An 18,747-nucleotide genomic window follows, 5' to 3' on the forward strand; every position below is an offset into this window, starting at 1 on the left:
TATGCATGTATAGTTGATTTTTTTTTTTAATGGATGCTAAATTAAACTTGCTTTTGAGACCATACTCTATTGTGACCTTTTTCTCTCATGTTTTATGTATTTGTTGGGAGTAGCATTCTCTATATGACATATTGATTTTGCTCCCACAACCAATAATTATTAGACTGATGTTAATTTGTGCAACTGTGATACTCAGCTGCTCTTTGTACCTTTTTGTCGTGGTTGCGGGGGGAGGTGAATTTTTCCAGGGGGATGTGGGCAGGCCAATCAGTGATCAGGTTTTCTGCTGGCACCTGGATTGGTCACTCAGAGGTTTGGACACGCCTCTGAGGACACAAAGAGTTAGAAGCAGGACTCCAAGGGGGTTCGGTCTCTTTTGGGTTCGGGTTTCAGCAGTGGAAACATCTCCTCTCCCCTGCTCAGCTTTGGGCTGAGTGGGGGAGGGGAGCTCAGGACAACCACGCGGTGGAACTGAAGTGAGCTGGGGCCCCGGGGGGAGAAGAGAATGGACAGGACTGGAACTGAGCTGCCCCGTCCAGGATGGAGGGGTGGAAAACTGTGGAAGTGCCTTATGTGTGTGCTCACCCCCCTTCCCCCCAAACTCCGGGAGAAGGTGCCCAGCCAGGTGGGGTTGCCCAACCTGGGAGTGTCAGACCTGCAGCCCTGCCAGGAGATAGAAACTGTTAACCCTTGCTTGGCAGAAAGAAACTTTTCTTAGCCATTGATTCTCATGACTGGTGGTTTCCGAGGAGAGAGGGAAGCAGCCTGGGACCCAGAAGATAGAAGGAAATGAAAAAAAACCCAGATGGGCAGAGATTGAAGAGGAGTGGCTTTTGAGCTGGACTTGTCTTGCATAATGTCAGCCATGGACTGAACTTAAGTCTCTTTTGAACATAAACTGCATTTTGGGTGGATACAGCTGCCCCTGCTTTTGCTACAGTGACTGGCACTTGAAGAGTGGAGTGAGCAGAGAAGAGAGGGGGAGGGTGAGGTGGCGCCCTCTGCCCTCAGGGCAGACCTGCTCTCAGAACCTCGGCGCCTGGGGAAAAAGGGGAGAGTTCAGCATGCAAGCATCCTTAAAAGAGCCCTGTATGCAGCTTTAGACTATGGACAGTGGTGAGAGCGCTGGACATAGGAAAAAGAGAGTGTCACCCTGGCAGACTTCTCCGGGCAGTGTCAGGGGTGACATGGGAACACATAAGGGGTGGACCCGTGTTTTCTGAGGAACAGTCTGTAGTGCGAGAGAGACTCCTCTCTCCCTTGCTGAATTGAAGATTGGTTTGGTTTTTTTTGAGTGGTGATTGTTTGATTTAAAACCCAAAGGTTTGGTCTGTGAAGAGTAATGTGTGGGGGGTGGAAACTGGGAGAAGAGAAGAAATGTTCTGAGAAGTTTTTATTTCTGTCTCTGTGTGTGTTTAAGAGTTTTCTGTCTCTGTTCTTATGTAATGTAATAAAGTTTTGGGGTTTTTTTTGTTTTCAAGATTTAAGCCTGCTCTGCTCTGTTCCTGATCACATCCCACAGTAGTTGTTGGGGAAAAAACATATATTCATGGGTGCATTAACATCTGGCCAGTGCCAACCCATGACACTTTTACTATGTTGACTTTAGTGAAGACAATTATTCAAGCTGAGATGTCAGCTGAATATTTTCAGCTATTTAAATGCATTTTTAAAATTGATTTTTTTTATATATTGTTGAGATACTTGAAGTAAAAATCTCTTAGTGGTGTGAGATACTACATTTTGTTATGAAGTTAAATTTCTCCAGTATGTAAGTGTTTACAGTAGAGATACTATGTTTTTTTTTTTTCTTCTTAAGGCTCTTTACATCACAGGAAAAGAAGTCTTCAACTTCAGAATGGTATCATATGTGAATGCCACAGAGGGCATTGCATATACAAATATGGATGTTGTTGACAATCGCGTTTACCTAACTGTTGGGTGTATTCAAGTAGTTTTTGTCAACAAGTTTGTTTCATCTATTTTGGTAAGTTAAATTTTCTGGATACTGTTTCTTAGCATCCAAGTGAAATTGTCAGAGCAAAAAAGGAATGAGTGTTCCATATGGGATGGTGTCCGTTTGTGTAAGGGCTCTTATAAACTATTGTAAAAACTTTACTGGGATTGATGTTTGGGGTGTTTATTTTTCTTCTACGTATGTTTGTTACTGTAGAGCAGATGAGTAAGCAAAAATCTTCACTATTGTTTATTATTGTTAATAGTAATGTTTTTCTTAGATAATTTATGACAACTGTTAAATATACATACCATTCATTATTTATAACACTGAAATATAAGTAAGAAACCATGAAAATTAATACCCTTTCAATAAATTCTGCTGAGTAAATCAATCTTTTGCTGCTCATATGATTAAATAAAATCTAATTTCTACAAGTCATGCTACAAGGTCATTGCTCTTACCATCCAATTTTACAAATATTTAGTATAAAAATTTATTTATATATATACATAATTTTCATATTTGAGGGAGGATTATCCTATGAAAGAATTTAGACAAAATGTATAGCAAAAATAACATTTTAGGATGGTTTGCTATTTAAATAATTATGATTCATATTGTTTTTGAAGTACTGTAATTTTTAATAATTAATTCCTGAGATCTGTATTCCTTTCCTAGGCTTTTATAAATAACTTTCAAGCTGCCAAGGAAGCTCTTACTGAGGCAACTGTTCGAACAGCAGAGAAAGCAGCTACAGGTGTAAAAGAGTTAGCAGAGCGTAGTTCCCGTTTGGCGCTGGATATCAATATCAAAGCACCTGTTGTGATAATTCCACAGTCAGCAATGTCTGCAAATGTCCTTGTGGCTGATCTTGGTCTAATCACTGTGAAGAACCAATTCTTTATTGCTAAAACAAAGGCATGTGGTAGTCTCCCACCTGTTATTGACTCTATGACAGTGAAACTGAGTGAACTGAAGTTATTCAGGTAATGTAACATCAATATTTTTAAAATTCATTTAATCCTTTTGGGATTCTTCAGCTAGAGAGCTTCAAGGAGTAGTTAAATAATTATTCAGTGGTTATTGATTGACAGACTATTACCTTGGAATATAACAGCAAACTAGTATTTTTTTAAAGCAATGAAAATGTACGGTTCAGGAAAAAGAGCAATCTGCACATCGTTAAACAGAAGAAAATATTTGTTCAGGGTAAATTGTGTAGTACTATAGATTTATGCAATATTCATTACTTTGGGACAGGATAATACCTATTTGTATCAGACTGTTTTGGTGGGATTTTCAAGCTGTGCAAGCAGCAAAGGTACTGAGTTAGATAGCTATAAAGAACTGTTTGAAAATGGTCCTTCATTCAGGGAGTTCACAGAGGGAGGGGGAATGGAAGGGGCTTTTCAAACACAGTTAAAGAGTACTGAAGAAAGAAGAAATTGCCGTCCACTGGAGAGCAGATAAGAAGTCCTGGCTGGCAAGGGTTTGTGTGTTGCATGCCTGGTACATGCCTGATACCTCCTCCCTGCAAAGGAGGGAGGTCTACTTGGAGGCTTCAGCTAGAGCTACTCGGAATAGTATAAAGGCAGTTTAATAGCATTATTAAAAAAGATGAGGAAAAGACAGAAGGATGTTTTTTAGCATGTGAAATATGTGAAAACTGGGATTATTTTGCTTCTTTTCACAGATCTTATTATGAGCAAGATTCTTTGCAAACTGAAGTACAGTTGCTGCAGCCAATCAATCTGGAAGTAGCTGTTGAACGAAATTTAGCTGCTGCGTGGTATAATGAAGTTCCTGATATTGAAATATCTGGCCGACTCAAACCTATGAATGTAAGCACTTGTTTCTGAAAACAACTGTTAAAATATTTGTGGAAAATACATCGGTTTTTCTCTATAAAAGTCTAAGCTCAGTAGTTAAGGTATTGTTTGATTTCAAGACATAGAGGTAGATCAGATTTTGTTGCTTCGTAGGGAAAAAGGAAATGAATAGATTACTATTCTAATTTAAGCTCTGTATTTCATCTGTGATACTCCAGGCAGACTTTGTACTATGAACTACTGTTGCTAGTTAAAAATGCTTATTCTGTTCTGGCCTTTTACCTGTCAGTATCTTTCAGTGAAGGATTGGAAAAGTTAGGGTTTATTGGTTTGTTCAGTATCAGTGCTGAATTTGTACTATTTGAACTATTTGTATTTGTACTATTTGAATAGTTATTAGTGACCTGTTATACCACATAGACACTCACAGATCTATGGGGCCAGATGGGATTCATCCTAGGGTGATTTAAATTTAACATAAAAAAATAAATTTATGTAAATTAAAATTTAAATGCAACATAATTTAAATTTAACATTAAAATAGAAAAGTTGCAAAGTGTTAAACTCTGTGTGCATTTGTATGTGTGCCGTCCTAAAGAGACTCAGATGAGATTTATTTGATTTCCTTGTTTATTTGTAAGCTTAGATTTTAGTTACCAAAAGTTACATGAACAGAGTTGTTCTGACTTCCATTCCAATCTTTTTTAAAGCTAATTCTCAGTCAGGAAGATATTACTACAATACTGAGGACACTAAATGAAAATGCAGGTGAAAGCTCTGATGCATCAACAGCTTTGCCAGAATCGAAAGCATCAGCTACTCATTCTAGTGAAATGCATGGTACTTCTCAGCACTCTGCAGGTAATATTTTCTGGCATTTTTAGGTGTTATTGTCAATATATTGCATTTAAAAATGGATGCCAGATTCATTTGTATATAACAATATTGTAGAATCACAGAATAATTAAGGTTGTCCTCTTAATCAACCCTGCCAGCTCATGGGCAAGAATCCTTTTAGGAATTCTCTTTAGGCAGAGAAACCCCTTAGACACAGATGAACCTCATCTGTCCTGATATTACATCAATTGTCTCATGGTCAAAAAAAGAAAATTCCACTGATGTCACCAGCCTTCAAGCAGTGTGTTCATCAGGTGGGTTCTCCCGTTCGTTTCAGTGTTCATCAATGCTACTGATGGGATCAAGGAAAACACCACATTATTCTCCTGTGCCTTCAACCAGTCATCCTGAAGTCCTTTCTAATTGATGTAGGACTTTCTTCCTCAATCTCATCATTGCCAACCTGTACTAACAGAAGTGAGGGGTAATCAAGGGGCTGAATCAGTCTGGAGGATCTCACAGAATCACAGCATGGATCATGCTGGAAGAGACCACAGTGGGTGATCTGGTCCAACCTCCCTGTTCAAGCAGGGTCATCCCAGAGCACATGGCATAGGATTGGGTCCAGACAGTTCTCAATTATCTCCAGTGAGGGAGACTCCACAACCTCTCTGGACAATCTGTGCTGGTGTGTGGTCACCTGCACAGGAAAAAGTTCTGTTTGGAACTTCCTGTCCATAAGTTTCAGCCCTGTTCACCTCACCATCCACTCATCCAGGCAACTCTTGCTGAGTTTACCTGTAAGGATGTTGCGAGAGGTGTTATTGAAAGCTTTGTCGGCGTCAAGGAAGACAATAACCACTGCTCTTACCTCCTCCATCCAGGTACTTACTTCATTATGGAAGACATTCAGGTTGGTGAATCCTTAGGTGAATCCATGCTGACTACTCCTGATCACCTTTTGTCTTCCACGGAGGTGGAAAACATGGCCTCCAGAATGTGGTACTCCATCACCTTTGCAGGGATTGAAATGAGGCTGACTGGCTGGTAGTTACACAGGTCCTCCTTCATTGCCCTATTTGAAGACTGGGTTGATATTTGTTCCTTCCAGTCCTCAGGCATCACTCCTAACCACCACAGCCTTTCAAAGATGATTGTGTGCAGTCAGCTCTCAGCATTCATAAATGTATCCCATCAAGGCCCATGGTCTTATGGATGTCAAGACTGCATGGGTGTTCTCTAACCTAATCCTCCCTGACCAAGGGAAGGCTTTCTTCCAGGGTTGCTTTACTCTGGCCTCCTGGGTCAGAGATTCCTGAGGGCTGGTCTTGTCAGTGAAGACTGATGGAAGGAATACATTCAGTAATCCCTCTGCTTCCTTTGTTACCAGTGTCCCCACTCCATGTAGCAATGGTCCCACATTATCCTTAGCTTTACTTCTGTTATTGGAGACGCCCTTCTTGTTGTCCTTGACATCTCTGGCCAAATCTAATTCCTGATGGGCCTTCATCGTCTCACCTTACGCTGACAACTTCTCTATACACATGCCAAGTAGCTTCACCCCACTTACATCTCCTAGGTATTTCCTGCTTATGTGTGAATAGCGGCAGAAGCTCCTTATTCATCTGTGGAGGTCTGTTGCTGCTTTGCCTGATTTCTTGCTCATTAGCCTGCATTGGGATGCCAGTTCTTGAGTCTGGAGGAATTCATCCTTGAATATCAACTCCTCTTCCCTGCAGGGCCTGTTTGCAAGGATTCTTTCAAGAGAATTCCCTGAAGTGGCTGAAGTTCTCACTCCTGAAGTCCATGGTTACAATCTTATTTGCTGCATTGTTCACTCCTCAGCCAATACAGAACTCCACTATCTCATGATCACTACCCAGCCAAAGCTGCCCCCAAGCTTCATAACCCCCATAAGGCATTCCCTGCTTGTTAGTGTGAGGTCAAGCAGCTGCAACATTCCTTGTGGGAGCCTCCACTATCCATGGCAGGAAGCTGTGATCAGTGCTTCAGAGGAACCTGCTGGGCTGTTTGTGTTTCACAGTGGTGGTAGTAGAATAGTTAAAGTCCCCCAGCAGAACCAGTGTCTGTGTTTCTGAGACTGCTTTGTGCTGCATGTGGAAGGCCTCATTCACTTCCATCTCCTGCTTGGGTGGCCTGTAGCAAACACCCACAACAGTGTCATCCTTACTGGTCTGCCCTTTTATCCTGATGCAAAAGCTTTTGTCTTGTTTGTCATCCACTGCAAGACAGAGCTTGATACTTTCTGGGTGTTTCTTCACATAGAACGATTCTCCGAAACAGAACATAGCCCTTCATGACAACATTCCAGTCATGTGACCTATCCCACCACATTTTTGTAATTGCAATTAGGTCAAAATCCTTTGACTGCATGCACATTTCTCGTTTCTCCTGTTTGTTTTCCTGTGTGCATTGGTGTATTGTAGAAGTATTTGATTGTGCAAAGTCTGTCATGTGGTTACATCTTCGGATGCTTGTACTCACTAAATGTATTCCCTCTTAAGTCTCCTTTGCTGCTTGGGTGGTCACTGTAGTTCTCCCCTTCCTACACCTTATCTCTGTCAAACCTGGCCCTGTCCTTGTTCCCCTCCAAATCTAGTTTAAACCTCTTCCAAAAAGCCCTACTAAATCCTCAGCTAAAATCATTTTTCCCCTTTGAGACAGGAGGACCCTGTTTGGTGCCAGAAGGTTCAGTGTCGTATAAACTGACCCATGATGAACAAACCCAAAATTCTGATGGTTACACAGAATTGTGTTACCAGGATGTTCATCTGCATGATTTTCTTGACAGGGCAGAAGAGAACAAACACAACTTGTGTTCCAGATCCTATCTCCCAGTAGTACGACTTATCTGAGCCCTGGAAGGCAGCAGACTTCCCTTTGGGATGGGTCCAGCTGGCATGCAGGGCCCTCAGTTCCCCTCAGAAGAGAGTCGCAACAATTACTCTCTCTCTTTCTTTACCTGAAATTGTGATGCCTTTGGTTGACTGACTTGCTCTGGGCAACTCCCCAGGTAGATCTTCATCTTCACTATCATTTGCTTCACCCTTAGGTTCTGGAGCCTTGTACCTATTTCCTAAGGTTACCTGTGAAGGCAAGGGAGGATTCTCCTGTTGTGCCCAGCAGGAACCTGTTTCCATTTCGTCCTTTTCTATTAGATTCCCTCCTTCTGTCTGATGACAGGAGTGTTGGAGTTCCTCTGACTTGTGCTGCTTGCACCTCCTGCATTTCTCTTAGGAATTTTTACCAGTTTATTTTTCTGTCAGACCCCCTGATACTCTTCAGCCTCTCCACTTCCTCTCCAAGCTCAGCCATCAGGTTCAGCAGGTCATCCACCAGATCCCACTGCACACAACTGTAGATTCTTCTACCCTCTGGTGCTAATGCCAAACTCAAACACTCCCTGCAGCTGCAGACCTGAATGGGTGCATGCTTCTGAGGAAGCTCTGTCTGGGTTGCTGTGTCCTACCAGCAATGGCTTTTATGGAGATCACTGTTGTGTCTGTTCTCGTGGGGTAGGTAAAAACCACCAGGTGAGCTCTCCTCAGGAGCTAGGAGGGTCACTCTGCCCTCCTACGTGCCCTGCCCACATGAACTGCTGCAGCAAGTACTAAGCCACATCTTTGTGCTGTGCCATGTCCAGTTTGCCTGCCTTTTCACTGTGCTCTAGGTTGCTCATGCTTGCTAGAGTTGTTTAAATCTCCCTTGGTTGCTCTGGCGAGGCCCTCACCATGTAGGCCTCACTTGCGAGAGCTCCTAGGCCCTGCCAGCTCTCTCCCATCTCTTAGGTTTCCCTGACTCTGGGAACCTCCTTCCAGGCTCTTGGAGTTATTTTATCTTGCAGCTGTAGCCACTGCTGCTGCTGCTATCACTATGTGCCTCCTTGGCTGATGATGTTGGTTGACTGCCAGTGGACCTCTTATCTTGACATTGTGATTTGAGCTATAACTGACTATAATAATAATGAATAGAAACTCACTACAGTGAGTTTTGGGGCATAACATGTAATGTAAGGGTCTTATTTTCCTGGCTATAATTCAAGGCAGCGCTTGAAAGTCTGTTGACCGCATTTGTTAACATCCCAACTTTGGAAAGCTGCCATTTTACTTTTCCCTGTGTATGTTAGTTGTGTTGCTGTTCTGATTTAGATCTGTTTGTCTGTTGTAATTATGACATTCCTGTAAGTTGTTCCTATTCAATACATGTCACTGCCCATTGACTGTTCAGCACACGCTAAAAAGAAAAGCAAGTAAAGTTAAGCAAACCATCTTTTGTTGAATTCCTTTATTAAATGTGAAAACCAGCAACAATGTGGCAGATGAGCAAATGAGAATGAAAGTAAATTTGTATTCTTTGTAACACTGTTGCACACATTACCCTGGACTATCAAGGGGAAGTTGTACATCTGTGTTTCAAAGATGGTTAAAATCTCAAGCAGAATATGTAAGGGACGTGTTTTATATTCTCAAACGTTGTGTGATTTTGCCAAAAGTAGTTACATAAAGCCTGATAATCATCTGTTAAGTGGGGATGGATTTACATGTCGGGAGCAAGGAGAATTGCTGTCTTTATGGTCATAAGCAAGGATATTTTATTTTGGTTTTTTCCTTATTTGCAGTCAGGTAATTTTCTTAATATTAACCATTTTTCTGATTCCTTAAAGGTGTAACTGTTGTGACATCAGCTGTGGTGGAATTGCATTCACCTATGAAAATAAAAACAACACTAAAACTAGACTTCAGATTTGACTCTCTGACTTTAGTGTTGTATAGTCCAAATTCAAAACAGGTAAGTATAATTTGGTTACAAAGAGCACTTGAAGGTTGTCTAGAGTCCTGGAAATTCTGAACAAGTATAGCTTAACTTAAGACAGAGAAAGTGTGTTCTAGCAATAATAACAAATGTGATGGAAATAAGAGAACAGCTATTTTAGCTAAATTGCTCGGCAGATACTACAGGAAATAGAATAACCTGTGGTAGTACATAATACGTGGGATCTTCTATCACCTGACTAAAAATATTACAAAAATTTATATTAATTTAAAATATAGTTTGGAAAGAAGAGTATGCAGAGGAATGAAGCATATTCGTTAGTTACAGACAGAGGTGGGTATATGGACATATACAAAATGGTGGAGAAAGATTCTTGAATTTCTCAGTAGGAATGCATTTATATTCATCTTGGTTTAAACTTACAAAACTTGTCTCCAGATTTATTTCTGACCAAAAGTTTATAATTTCTTATAAGCTCAGGTTCTCACTTACGTGAGCTTGTTTTGGAAAGATAGTAGAAGGGCAAAGTTTTGCTCTTTGAAAGATTTCTTTTGTACGTTGTTGATTGTGGTTGTCTTTTGAATTGGTAGTGGGTTTATTTAATTAATTATTATAGAAAATATCATCAGAATAAAATTCTGTATCACATCTGTGTATTATTTTTGTTACCTATAACAAAATCTACAAATGTTTCATTTAAGCAGGTTAACAGTTTGGATCAGAGAGATGACCTCTTGAAGCTTGCAGAGTTTAAATTAGTTCTCATGTCAGCTGCTCTGAAAATGTTATCAGATGGTTCAATGAATGCTTCAGTCAAACTGGCAAACTGTACATTAGATGATAAAAGACAGTCAATCCAGAAGGCCACACCAAGGTCTGTAATTTTACATAATTTACTGTTTATTAGAGTTAGACAAAGAGTTCATAATGTTTCAGTTTTATTAGTATTCTGTTAAAACCACAATTGTTTTAGTGAAGGGCTTCTTAAAGTATGTGTTACTGGGGATTTGCGTGTTTCATGTGCTTTTTATTCCACGTATCTTTATGAGGGACCAGTGCTATATACAAAAAATGAAATAAACTGAACTCTAAATATAAATTTAATAAATATGCATAGAAAACAATTTCGCTTTCTACTTTAATGAAGTGCTAAGTAAGACTGAGATGATGTTGCATGAATAGTAACAAACTTAAGTAAAATGTAGTACTTTTGATATGTTAACAAGGAAATAGGATGGTTTGGCTTGTTCAAATTATTAACACCTTTAGTTAGCAGTGTATGGGAGTCAGTTTTAAAATTACATAAAATTTGTGCAAATATTTTTATCGGTCATATTCTAAAGTTATTTGTGTTTTTAAATTCGGTCTTGTTAATGCATTGCATCTGGAATGAGAATGTTGAGTGTTTTTCAGTATTTGTGGCTAGCTTTTTATTGTTTCATTAAATGTTTCAATTGTCTTTCAGAATGGTGGAAATGAAACATGGATTTGAAAAGAAAGTTATGGTGGATGTAAACTACAAACAGGGGAGAGATGGCACTGTTCTCGACGTTATTGTTCAAGAGATATACCTTTGTGCCAGCATGGAGTTTCTGCTTACTGTAGCAGATATATTCCTCAAGGCTAATGCAGAAAGTGCTGCTGCACAGAGAAACCTCAAACAGTCATTACCTTTAAAGGACCAAGGTATATACCAATATACACCAGAAATAGTTTAAAATCTAGTACTGTAATACTATGTAAAATATATGATACTCCTTTTATGCTGTTCCCTATGTTTATGTGTATGGAGCAGCTTGTAACCGTTGATGTTGCTTTCTTTGCATCATGGAAGTAGATTAATGACCTTTAGTCTTTGTTTCCAAATGAAGTCTTGTCTTACTAGAGAAAGAAGATAGCTAAAAATGTATGTTTAAAATAAAATGGGAATAATAATGGAGCATATTATATTGTGCTTACACATGGAATTGGCCTGCCTAATACTGCTGCCTAGAAATATAATTTCATTTGTCCACTGATGTGCATTTCTTCCTATGTCAGAAAACAGACTTTTAGCTTGAGTACCTGACATCTAAAATTGGTCCATTAGAGCATCACAGCAGGAAATATACTTTTTATGCTTCCAGACCTCAGGTAGCTCTCATCAGGTTTGCCAAAACAAGTCCCTGGTTTTTTGGTGTTGTTTTCCTGTGCCCTCAATATTGTAGTTGTATCCCTCTCAGCTAGGCCTATTATGATTATCTGCTGATGATCAAAGTCTGAACAGATAAGGAAGTCTTATATGAAAGTGTATTTTTATTGCACGTTTTTACATTAGGCATCAGTAATGCTGCATTATTACCCTGTGGAAAAATGAGGGTTTGTTACTGCAGAGAGAAGAAAATGTGCCCATCATTTTTGTAAGACAGAGTCAGCAGATGTAGGTATGGTGTGAAGCTGATACATTTGTTAATGTTGGAGTTAGTAACAGTGGTGATGCTGTTACCCTTTTAATTTTGACAGAGAAGCTTTGTGGAGTCCTTTGTTGTACCCAAGAGTAATTAGATATTAAATGGTTTTGTGCCTGCAATGAAGAGCCTAGAAATGTCAGTTGCAGGGATCTACAGATTTGCTAACACTAGTTGTGCTAGATTTTACCTCTAAAGAGTCAAGGCCTCCCTGTAAGTGACAAGAATTAAATAATGATTGTCATTAATATTAAAATAATAGTAATAATAATAAATTATATTAATAAATCACAACAAGAAAATAGTTGAAGTTGAATCTTTGAACAATTAAACAAGTGTAATTTATATTTTTGAAGCATCTGTGCAGCCTGTATCAACGATGGAAATGAACATTGTTGTTAAAAATCCAGAGATTGTGTTCGTGGCTGATTTAACAAGAAGTGATGCTCCTGCATTGGTGGTTACAACACAGTGTGAGGTCTTCATTAAAAAGAGCCCTGAAAGGTACAGCATGACAGCTGCTGTTAGAGAAATACAGATGAAAGCATGCCCATTTCTTCCAGAAGAAAGGAAAGGGAACATTACTACGGTGAGTTTGCAGCCATTCAGTGTGTATTTAAAAGGTACTGTGTCACTTATACTACTAAAATACAAGTAATTTCTGAAATGTTCATGATTAAAATGTATGCTGCAGTATAGTACATTTACAATACATTACACTTACAGTATCAGTAAAATTTTGTGGCTAACATTTTGTTGATTTTATTCTCTTTTGTCTGGTATGCCTAAAGCATCATCTTGATGTGTGGCATTGGGCTTTGCTTTGTATGACAAGCTACAATGGAGAGCCCCAAGGAGTAAAATGTTAATTATCTTTCCTATCCCATGTAAGCCCAATAAATAGAACTTTGTAAAAGAATGCTATATCAAATCCAGTATAATAAATTTGGAGTGCTGTCAGTCTAGAACTCTGCATTAAGTAGCTATGTGAGAGAGTAACAGTGTCACAAAAAAAAAAGGGACGTGCATATTAGGAAATAGTTTACTTACTGTATGCTGTTCATAAATTCCTTAATGTTAAGGTTCATAGATCTGTTATATTAAAGCTGCCTATTTATATTTTGGCAACAGAATCAAACTTGTTAGTTACTGACCAGGTGGAAGTGCAATGACTCCTGGAGTTTCTTCTTCTTTTCTGCCGCTACAGCAGACCGTTCCACAGTTAATGCTGTGATGATATTATTGCATCAGAGAAAAATCAAATTGATGGTATATACAACAGTTCCCCTTGTCCCACAGATGAATTTTGAAGAGCAAATCTTTCCAGCTCTCTGTTAATGTCTGCTTACTTATGGAGTGACATAGGAAAAATCAAAGCTATATGCAGAAAGGACTGAGGTGTCCCTTTAATCTCAGTTTCAGGTAGAATCATAACACCTCAATTTACTTCTTGGGTATACACAGACTTCAGTGGCACTAAAATGTTAATCTAGTATTTAGAAAGGGATGCACTAGCACTGAAAGCCACAATACAATGCAAAATTGTTTGATTTCTGTTTTTGTAACTGGCAAATACAGCATAAGCATTACTTTGTTGAAAGCTATTGGAAGGGTTCACACCAAGTTTTCCCTCTTACAGGAATATCTTCTGATGGAATCTTTAACCTCAGACTGTAGAAACAAGGAAAAAGACCTGAATGTGACAGGATGCTTGTGCTATAGAGAAAAAAACTTCAGAGAACACTAGTTTTAGTGCTTAAAACAGTATCTTCCTTGAAAGATGCAAAAAGTTCTTGAGAAGAGTCCAAAAAAAAAAAAAAGTTACCTGCAAGTAGGAGCATAACTGCTCCTTTTGAAAACATGTGTAAGAAAACCCAGGTTTTCTGTAAACAATCTAACTTTATTCTGGGAAAGTGTACTAGTTTGAAAGCAAACCCGTGGGAGAGCCCAAGTCAGAAATACAATTTAATAGGAAAATTAAAATAAATGCAATCATGCAGAAACATTGACACAGTCAGAATATAGCCTTGACACCCTGTTGGTCAGGGTGTTGGTAGCAGTCCGATTAAATGGTGGCTGCAGTCCTCTTGAAGTGGTAGATGTGATTCTGTAGAAGGAATGATCCTGTAGAAGGGTCTGATCTTCCTCTGAAGGTCGAGTGGTGGCTATGGAGGCCTTATACTCTGGGAATTCAGTGGATAAGATTGCCTGTGGTGTTCCAAACCTAAGATCATATCCAGGTAGGAATGCTTAGTTCCTCCCCCTGGGTAGAGCATTTCACAGTGGGATGATACAATTTTTCCATTATGCAGTGGGTTGATGGCCCATTAACAGAAGATAGCCCCTGGATCGAGTTATCAGGGATGAATCATGGAGGAGATAAGGAGCACTGCCCCACCTTGTTTTAACATGGAGATGTTATTAGAATACATACTTTTGGGAACATCTTACATTGTAACCTAAGACAGAAAGCAGTTGCATTGGATTAATTAATCCTTTTGATGACAAAATCATCAAAACTGAAAGATAGCTTCAAGATTATTTAGTCCAGCTGTCAACGCAGCACCACCATGGTCACCGCTGAACCATATCCCCAAGTGTCATATCCAGATGCCAAGTAGGGAAACTAACCTCCGGATGTAAAATAGCATGAATGATGAGGGGGTTTTGTATATTTCTCATATGTGTGTTGGTCTGAGGAGGAATCTGTTATTTTTCATTCCTGAATGTAATGCAGAGTAAGAAAAAAGGGTAATTTGAGCAATAGGGTAAAAAAATACTATGGACAAAAACTTGTGTTAGATCAAACTCATTTGGGAAAAGTGTGGTTTAACTGATTCAGGGTATATCTATGCCTCCAGCATCTGATTCAGATATGGACAGAGATGTCAGAAAACATTGCAAAATCAATATGGTTTAAAATTATAGTTTTTGAAAGACTGACCATCTTATATGGGGATCGGAGAAAAAATTTTCCTCTCTGTACAGTGTCAGTAAAGTCTTATTAGATCTGAGTGCTCTATTAATAACACAGCACTGGTTTTGTTTGTAGCATACCTCTGATTTGGTAAACGTTGGCTAGTGAAAATGTTCAGGGACTGATTGCAAAACAAAGTTAGAACTGAATGATTGTGATTCAAACAGTTTTATTGTTGTTCAGGAAAACTGTAACTTGTGTTGTTGTTGTGTTGCAACTGAAAAACTGGTTCTCTTCAGAAGTCAGAGGCATAATGGTGCAGTGCATTGGAGGCATCTGCAGACTTTATCATAAGAATGGAGTTACTGAAGTGTAATGCTTTTTATTGTAACTGACATTTCAATCTTTAATGATTGAGAATGGCTGAGGTGATTCTTCTGGATACTTGTTTTTACTTTCAACATGTTATTAGTGTTTAAATTTCTCTTAATTTTGAAGAACCAAATATTGGTAAGTTTTTCTTTCAGTACTTTTTATGCGTATGATTTCAGAGTAAGTTTTTAATAATACTTTTTTATCTATATGACGTGTTTTTACTTTATTGTATAGGTATTGCAGCCTTGTGACTTCTTCTTCGAAATGAAACAGTTGGGTACTAAACCACAGACAGCTGATCTAACCATTAAATCTCTAACAATAGAAGTAAGTAGACTTCTGTTGTGTTCTTAGTTTTCTACTTCCCACTCAGCAGGCTATGAAGTTGCTTCGGGAATGACTGAAGTGGGAAATTGTTCTTATTCTTCATTAGGTCACCTACCTGTTGAGCATGTCAAAATGAATAATACTGAAAATGAACAACTTAGTCACTATGCTTCAGTTTTGAAATCTGTGTTTTATAAAACGGCTGGTGTTCAGAGATAAGTTTTGAAGTGTTCAGATAAATCATTGAATGATGTAGTTTAGAAACCTTCCATCTAGAAATAAGGCAGGGGGTGCAAATATGAAAAGATTGAACTATTTCTTGTGGGAGGGAAGTATGTTTGAAAGGGAGTCCTGTAGAAAATAGAAGTGTTTTATTCTTGTAGAATACTCATTATACTTCTGTGTCTGAAACTAGCTGTTTCTGTACTAGATTCTCATTTCCAGTTATTCCAATTTCTTATTTGTAGGTTTCACCAATAATCATAAACACAGTAATTACTATTACATCAGCCCTTTATCAAACTGCGGAAACAACGAAAGAAGAGATTAGTCAAATTCCTCCTGATTTGTGGAATAAGAAAGATATAAAAAATCTGAAAATGTGGTTTCTTGAAGAGACTAATGAAAATGAAGATAAAAATCCAAATACTGAACTGGTCCCCACAGGAGAGTCATTGAAAATTAACATAGAATCTGTTTTTCTAACACTTGAAGCTGGGGTTGGGCACAAAACAGTGCCAATGCTTTTAGCCAAGTCCTCATTTGTTGGAGAAGTCAAGAACTGGAGTACTCTAATCAACCTGCATTCTCGTCTTGAGCTAGAGGTGAGGAATCTTGCAAAAAGAAGCAAAAGTTTTCCTAGGATGCGAAACCCTATTGTCTAAGTCTTATATACATGTTACTTAGACAATAAAAGAAAAATAACCCATGTATTTGGTGACTAAGCTCCTGCAGATATGTGTTGTGGTAGCATCATGGGAATGATGGCGTTAAGATACCTAAATTAAAATGAAAATCTAATGCATCAGATGTAATGTTAATTAATGATATAGTAATTGGTGTTATGCAGCCTCACATTTACACTCCTTGCGAGTTCCTAAAGACCTGTTGCATCAGTGTTAAATGTTGGAATGCAACTGGCTAAAAGTATGTAATAATCTTCAGTTAATATTACAGTAGAATATATAATGTGTTGTTTCTATAAAATACAACGTGGTACAAGTTTTGTTCATGAAACATCCAAATTGACTCATATTTGCAAATTAGTGACAAAATTCAGTGATTGTTGTAGGTAGATTATTTCTTATTTATGGTGTTTTTGAATTCCAGTGTGCCTAACATTTAAGCCAAAATTGTAGTTTTGAGTGGCACAATTTTTACCACTTATTTGGAATGGGGACTGTGCAGTAGAAACTTAGTTGCCTCATTTATTTCTCTAATGCATTTGTTTCATCTTATGGTTGCAGCTGAAATCTCATTATGAATCTTTTAGATTACCAAAATAATTAATATACCTGTAAATCAGAATTTTTTATTTAAATCGTATGTTAATTCCTAGCTGATTTCTGGATTTTAATAGGTACATTATTTTAATGAGATGTTTGGTGTGTGGGAACCTTTGCTTGAACCACTAGAAGTTGAGAAGACGGACTTATTCAAGCCATGGACTCTTGAAATTAAGGTACAGTTTCCAAAGCTGAACTCAAATATCACAGTACAATACCTTAGAAAAACCAAATGCTCTCCTGCCTAGGTCGTTTTACGGGCTAAAGTCTTTATAACGTCTTATATCATTTTAGTATCTAAATAGAGTGATTTATTTATACAAAAGCACATATCTGAAGGCATAAGAGTTCTGAGAGCGGCCTTATTCTACAATCAATTATAAACAAAGTCTAAACAAGACAATAACCAAAGCATAGAAATCTTAACACACACAACTCTAATGAAACAGCAAACAAAGCATAGAATTCCTAACAAGGAAAACTAGTAAGACTATAAGCAAAGCACATATCTGACATTACAGCCTCTAGGTAAATCAGCCTCCCATCTGACCCCAAGAAGGATTTTCCAACCGTGGGGTCACAATCACAGAAAGGGAACACAAGATCACAGATCCCAGACAGGGGGTCCCGGCCGCAGGGATCACAGTGGCAATGGAGGGATCCCCAGCTTGGCAGAGTTCCCGAAAGCAGGGTCGCAGGGACAAGGAGGGGTCCCTGGGGTCCTGCACCCTCGCAGGGGGAAGGGACGGGACCCCAGGGCCCAGATCCCAGGCTACAATAGATGGTACCTTTAGAATCCCATTCGGCTCCCTGTCAAGGCTCCTTCCTCAGGCTGCAGGAGGTGGAGGTTGGATCGATTGATCGGCTTGATCACTCGACCGCTGACTGACTGACACAGAGGCTTTTTATCCCAAATTGCAAAATGCATATTCATATTTTTTATCTACACACTAACCAATCTAGGTACAATTCTAAAGTTCGTAAAACTACGAAGATCAGCGTCAAAACCTACGCACATAGCATATCTATTAATGTAAAACTCTATCTTACTAGCATAAGGTTCTACCTTGTTGTACATAAAACTCATACTAAAAATTATAAACAGTACCCTACTCTATTTTTGTTATGTCTGTACTCTATCACTAGGCCTGAAGCTGTGTCCTCCTGCACTGAACTAGGACTTAGGGCATGTAAGACTTAAGGCTCAGGGTTAGATTTCTACTTTATGTATCTAAAGCTTTTATATATTCTAATTTTTCTAAAGGTTTTAATTCTATCTCTGTACTTTTCACTCTCCGTGGAGGATCCATGGAAACATGGACTCCGACACTCTCCACCTTTCATTTCTGAGAGTACTCTAACAATTTTGTTCCTTCTTGTTGGTTTTGGGTGTATTTGGAAAAAATTACTGAGAGTTTTTTCCTGAGTAGTAAATGAAGCCAGTTCTTAAACAAGGAAGAATCTGGACTCACAGATCTGTTAAATACTGTCTTTAAGGTGGCAAAATTTTATTCTAGTTGCATGAGGTAATCGTAACAGCCTTGTATCAGTTTGTCCTATTAGGGCACATGCTAATGATGCATTCAATGACTTTGGAAAGGCAAGTCACTGCTCTTGTTCCACAGTAGTATGTGTAGCAGAATTGGACTGGAAAAACTGATAGCTGTTGAGTAGCACAAAGAGTACTGTGGGAGTAGTGCTCTTACAACTTCATTTTAATCTTTCATGGAAATAGTCTAGATTCTGGTCTCAAACT

At 38.7% G+C, this 18,747-nt stretch overlaps 1 protein-coding gene across 3 annotated transcripts in view; it reads left to right on the forward strand.

Annotated features, from left to right (window-relative positions):
- The window catches only part of VPS13A (vacuolar protein sorting 13 homolog A), a 111,677-nt gene that overhangs the window by 47,070 nt on the left and 45,860 nt on the right, over positions 1-18,747 (forward strand). For 2 of the 3 annotated variants that reach the window (XM_063421771.1, XM_063421773.1), the window contains exons 32-42: positions 1,820-1,987; positions 2,639-2,946; positions 3,654-3,801; positions 4,500-4,650; positions 9,311-9,435; positions 10,122-10,294; positions 10,886-11,106; positions 12,224-12,456; positions 15,394-15,486; positions 15,954-16,310; positions 17,066-17,167. In XM_063421771.1, the coding sequence (XP_063277841.1) occupies positions 1,820-1,987; positions 2,639-2,946; positions 3,654-3,801; positions 4,500-4,650; positions 9,311-9,435; positions 10,122-10,294; positions 10,886-11,106; positions 12,224-12,456; positions 15,394-15,486; positions 15,954-16,310; positions 17,066-17,167 (2,079 nt within the window). The remainder of the gene's footprint in view (positions 1-1,819; positions 1,988-2,638; positions 2,947-3,653; positions 3,802-4,499; positions 4,651-9,310; positions 9,436-10,121; positions 10,295-10,885; positions 11,107-12,223; positions 12,457-15,393; positions 15,487-15,953; positions 16,311-17,065; positions 17,168-18,747) is intronic. The other variant, XM_063421772.1, reaches the window with a different exon arrangement.

Source organism: Prinia subflava, chromosome Z (assembly GCF_021018805.1).
Source record: "Prinia subflava isolate CZ2003 ecotype Zambia chromosome Z, Cam_Psub_1.2, whole genome shotgun sequence".
Taxonomy (NCBI): domain Eukaryota; kingdom Metazoa; phylum Chordata; class Aves; order Passeriformes; family Cisticolidae; genus Prinia; species Prinia subflava.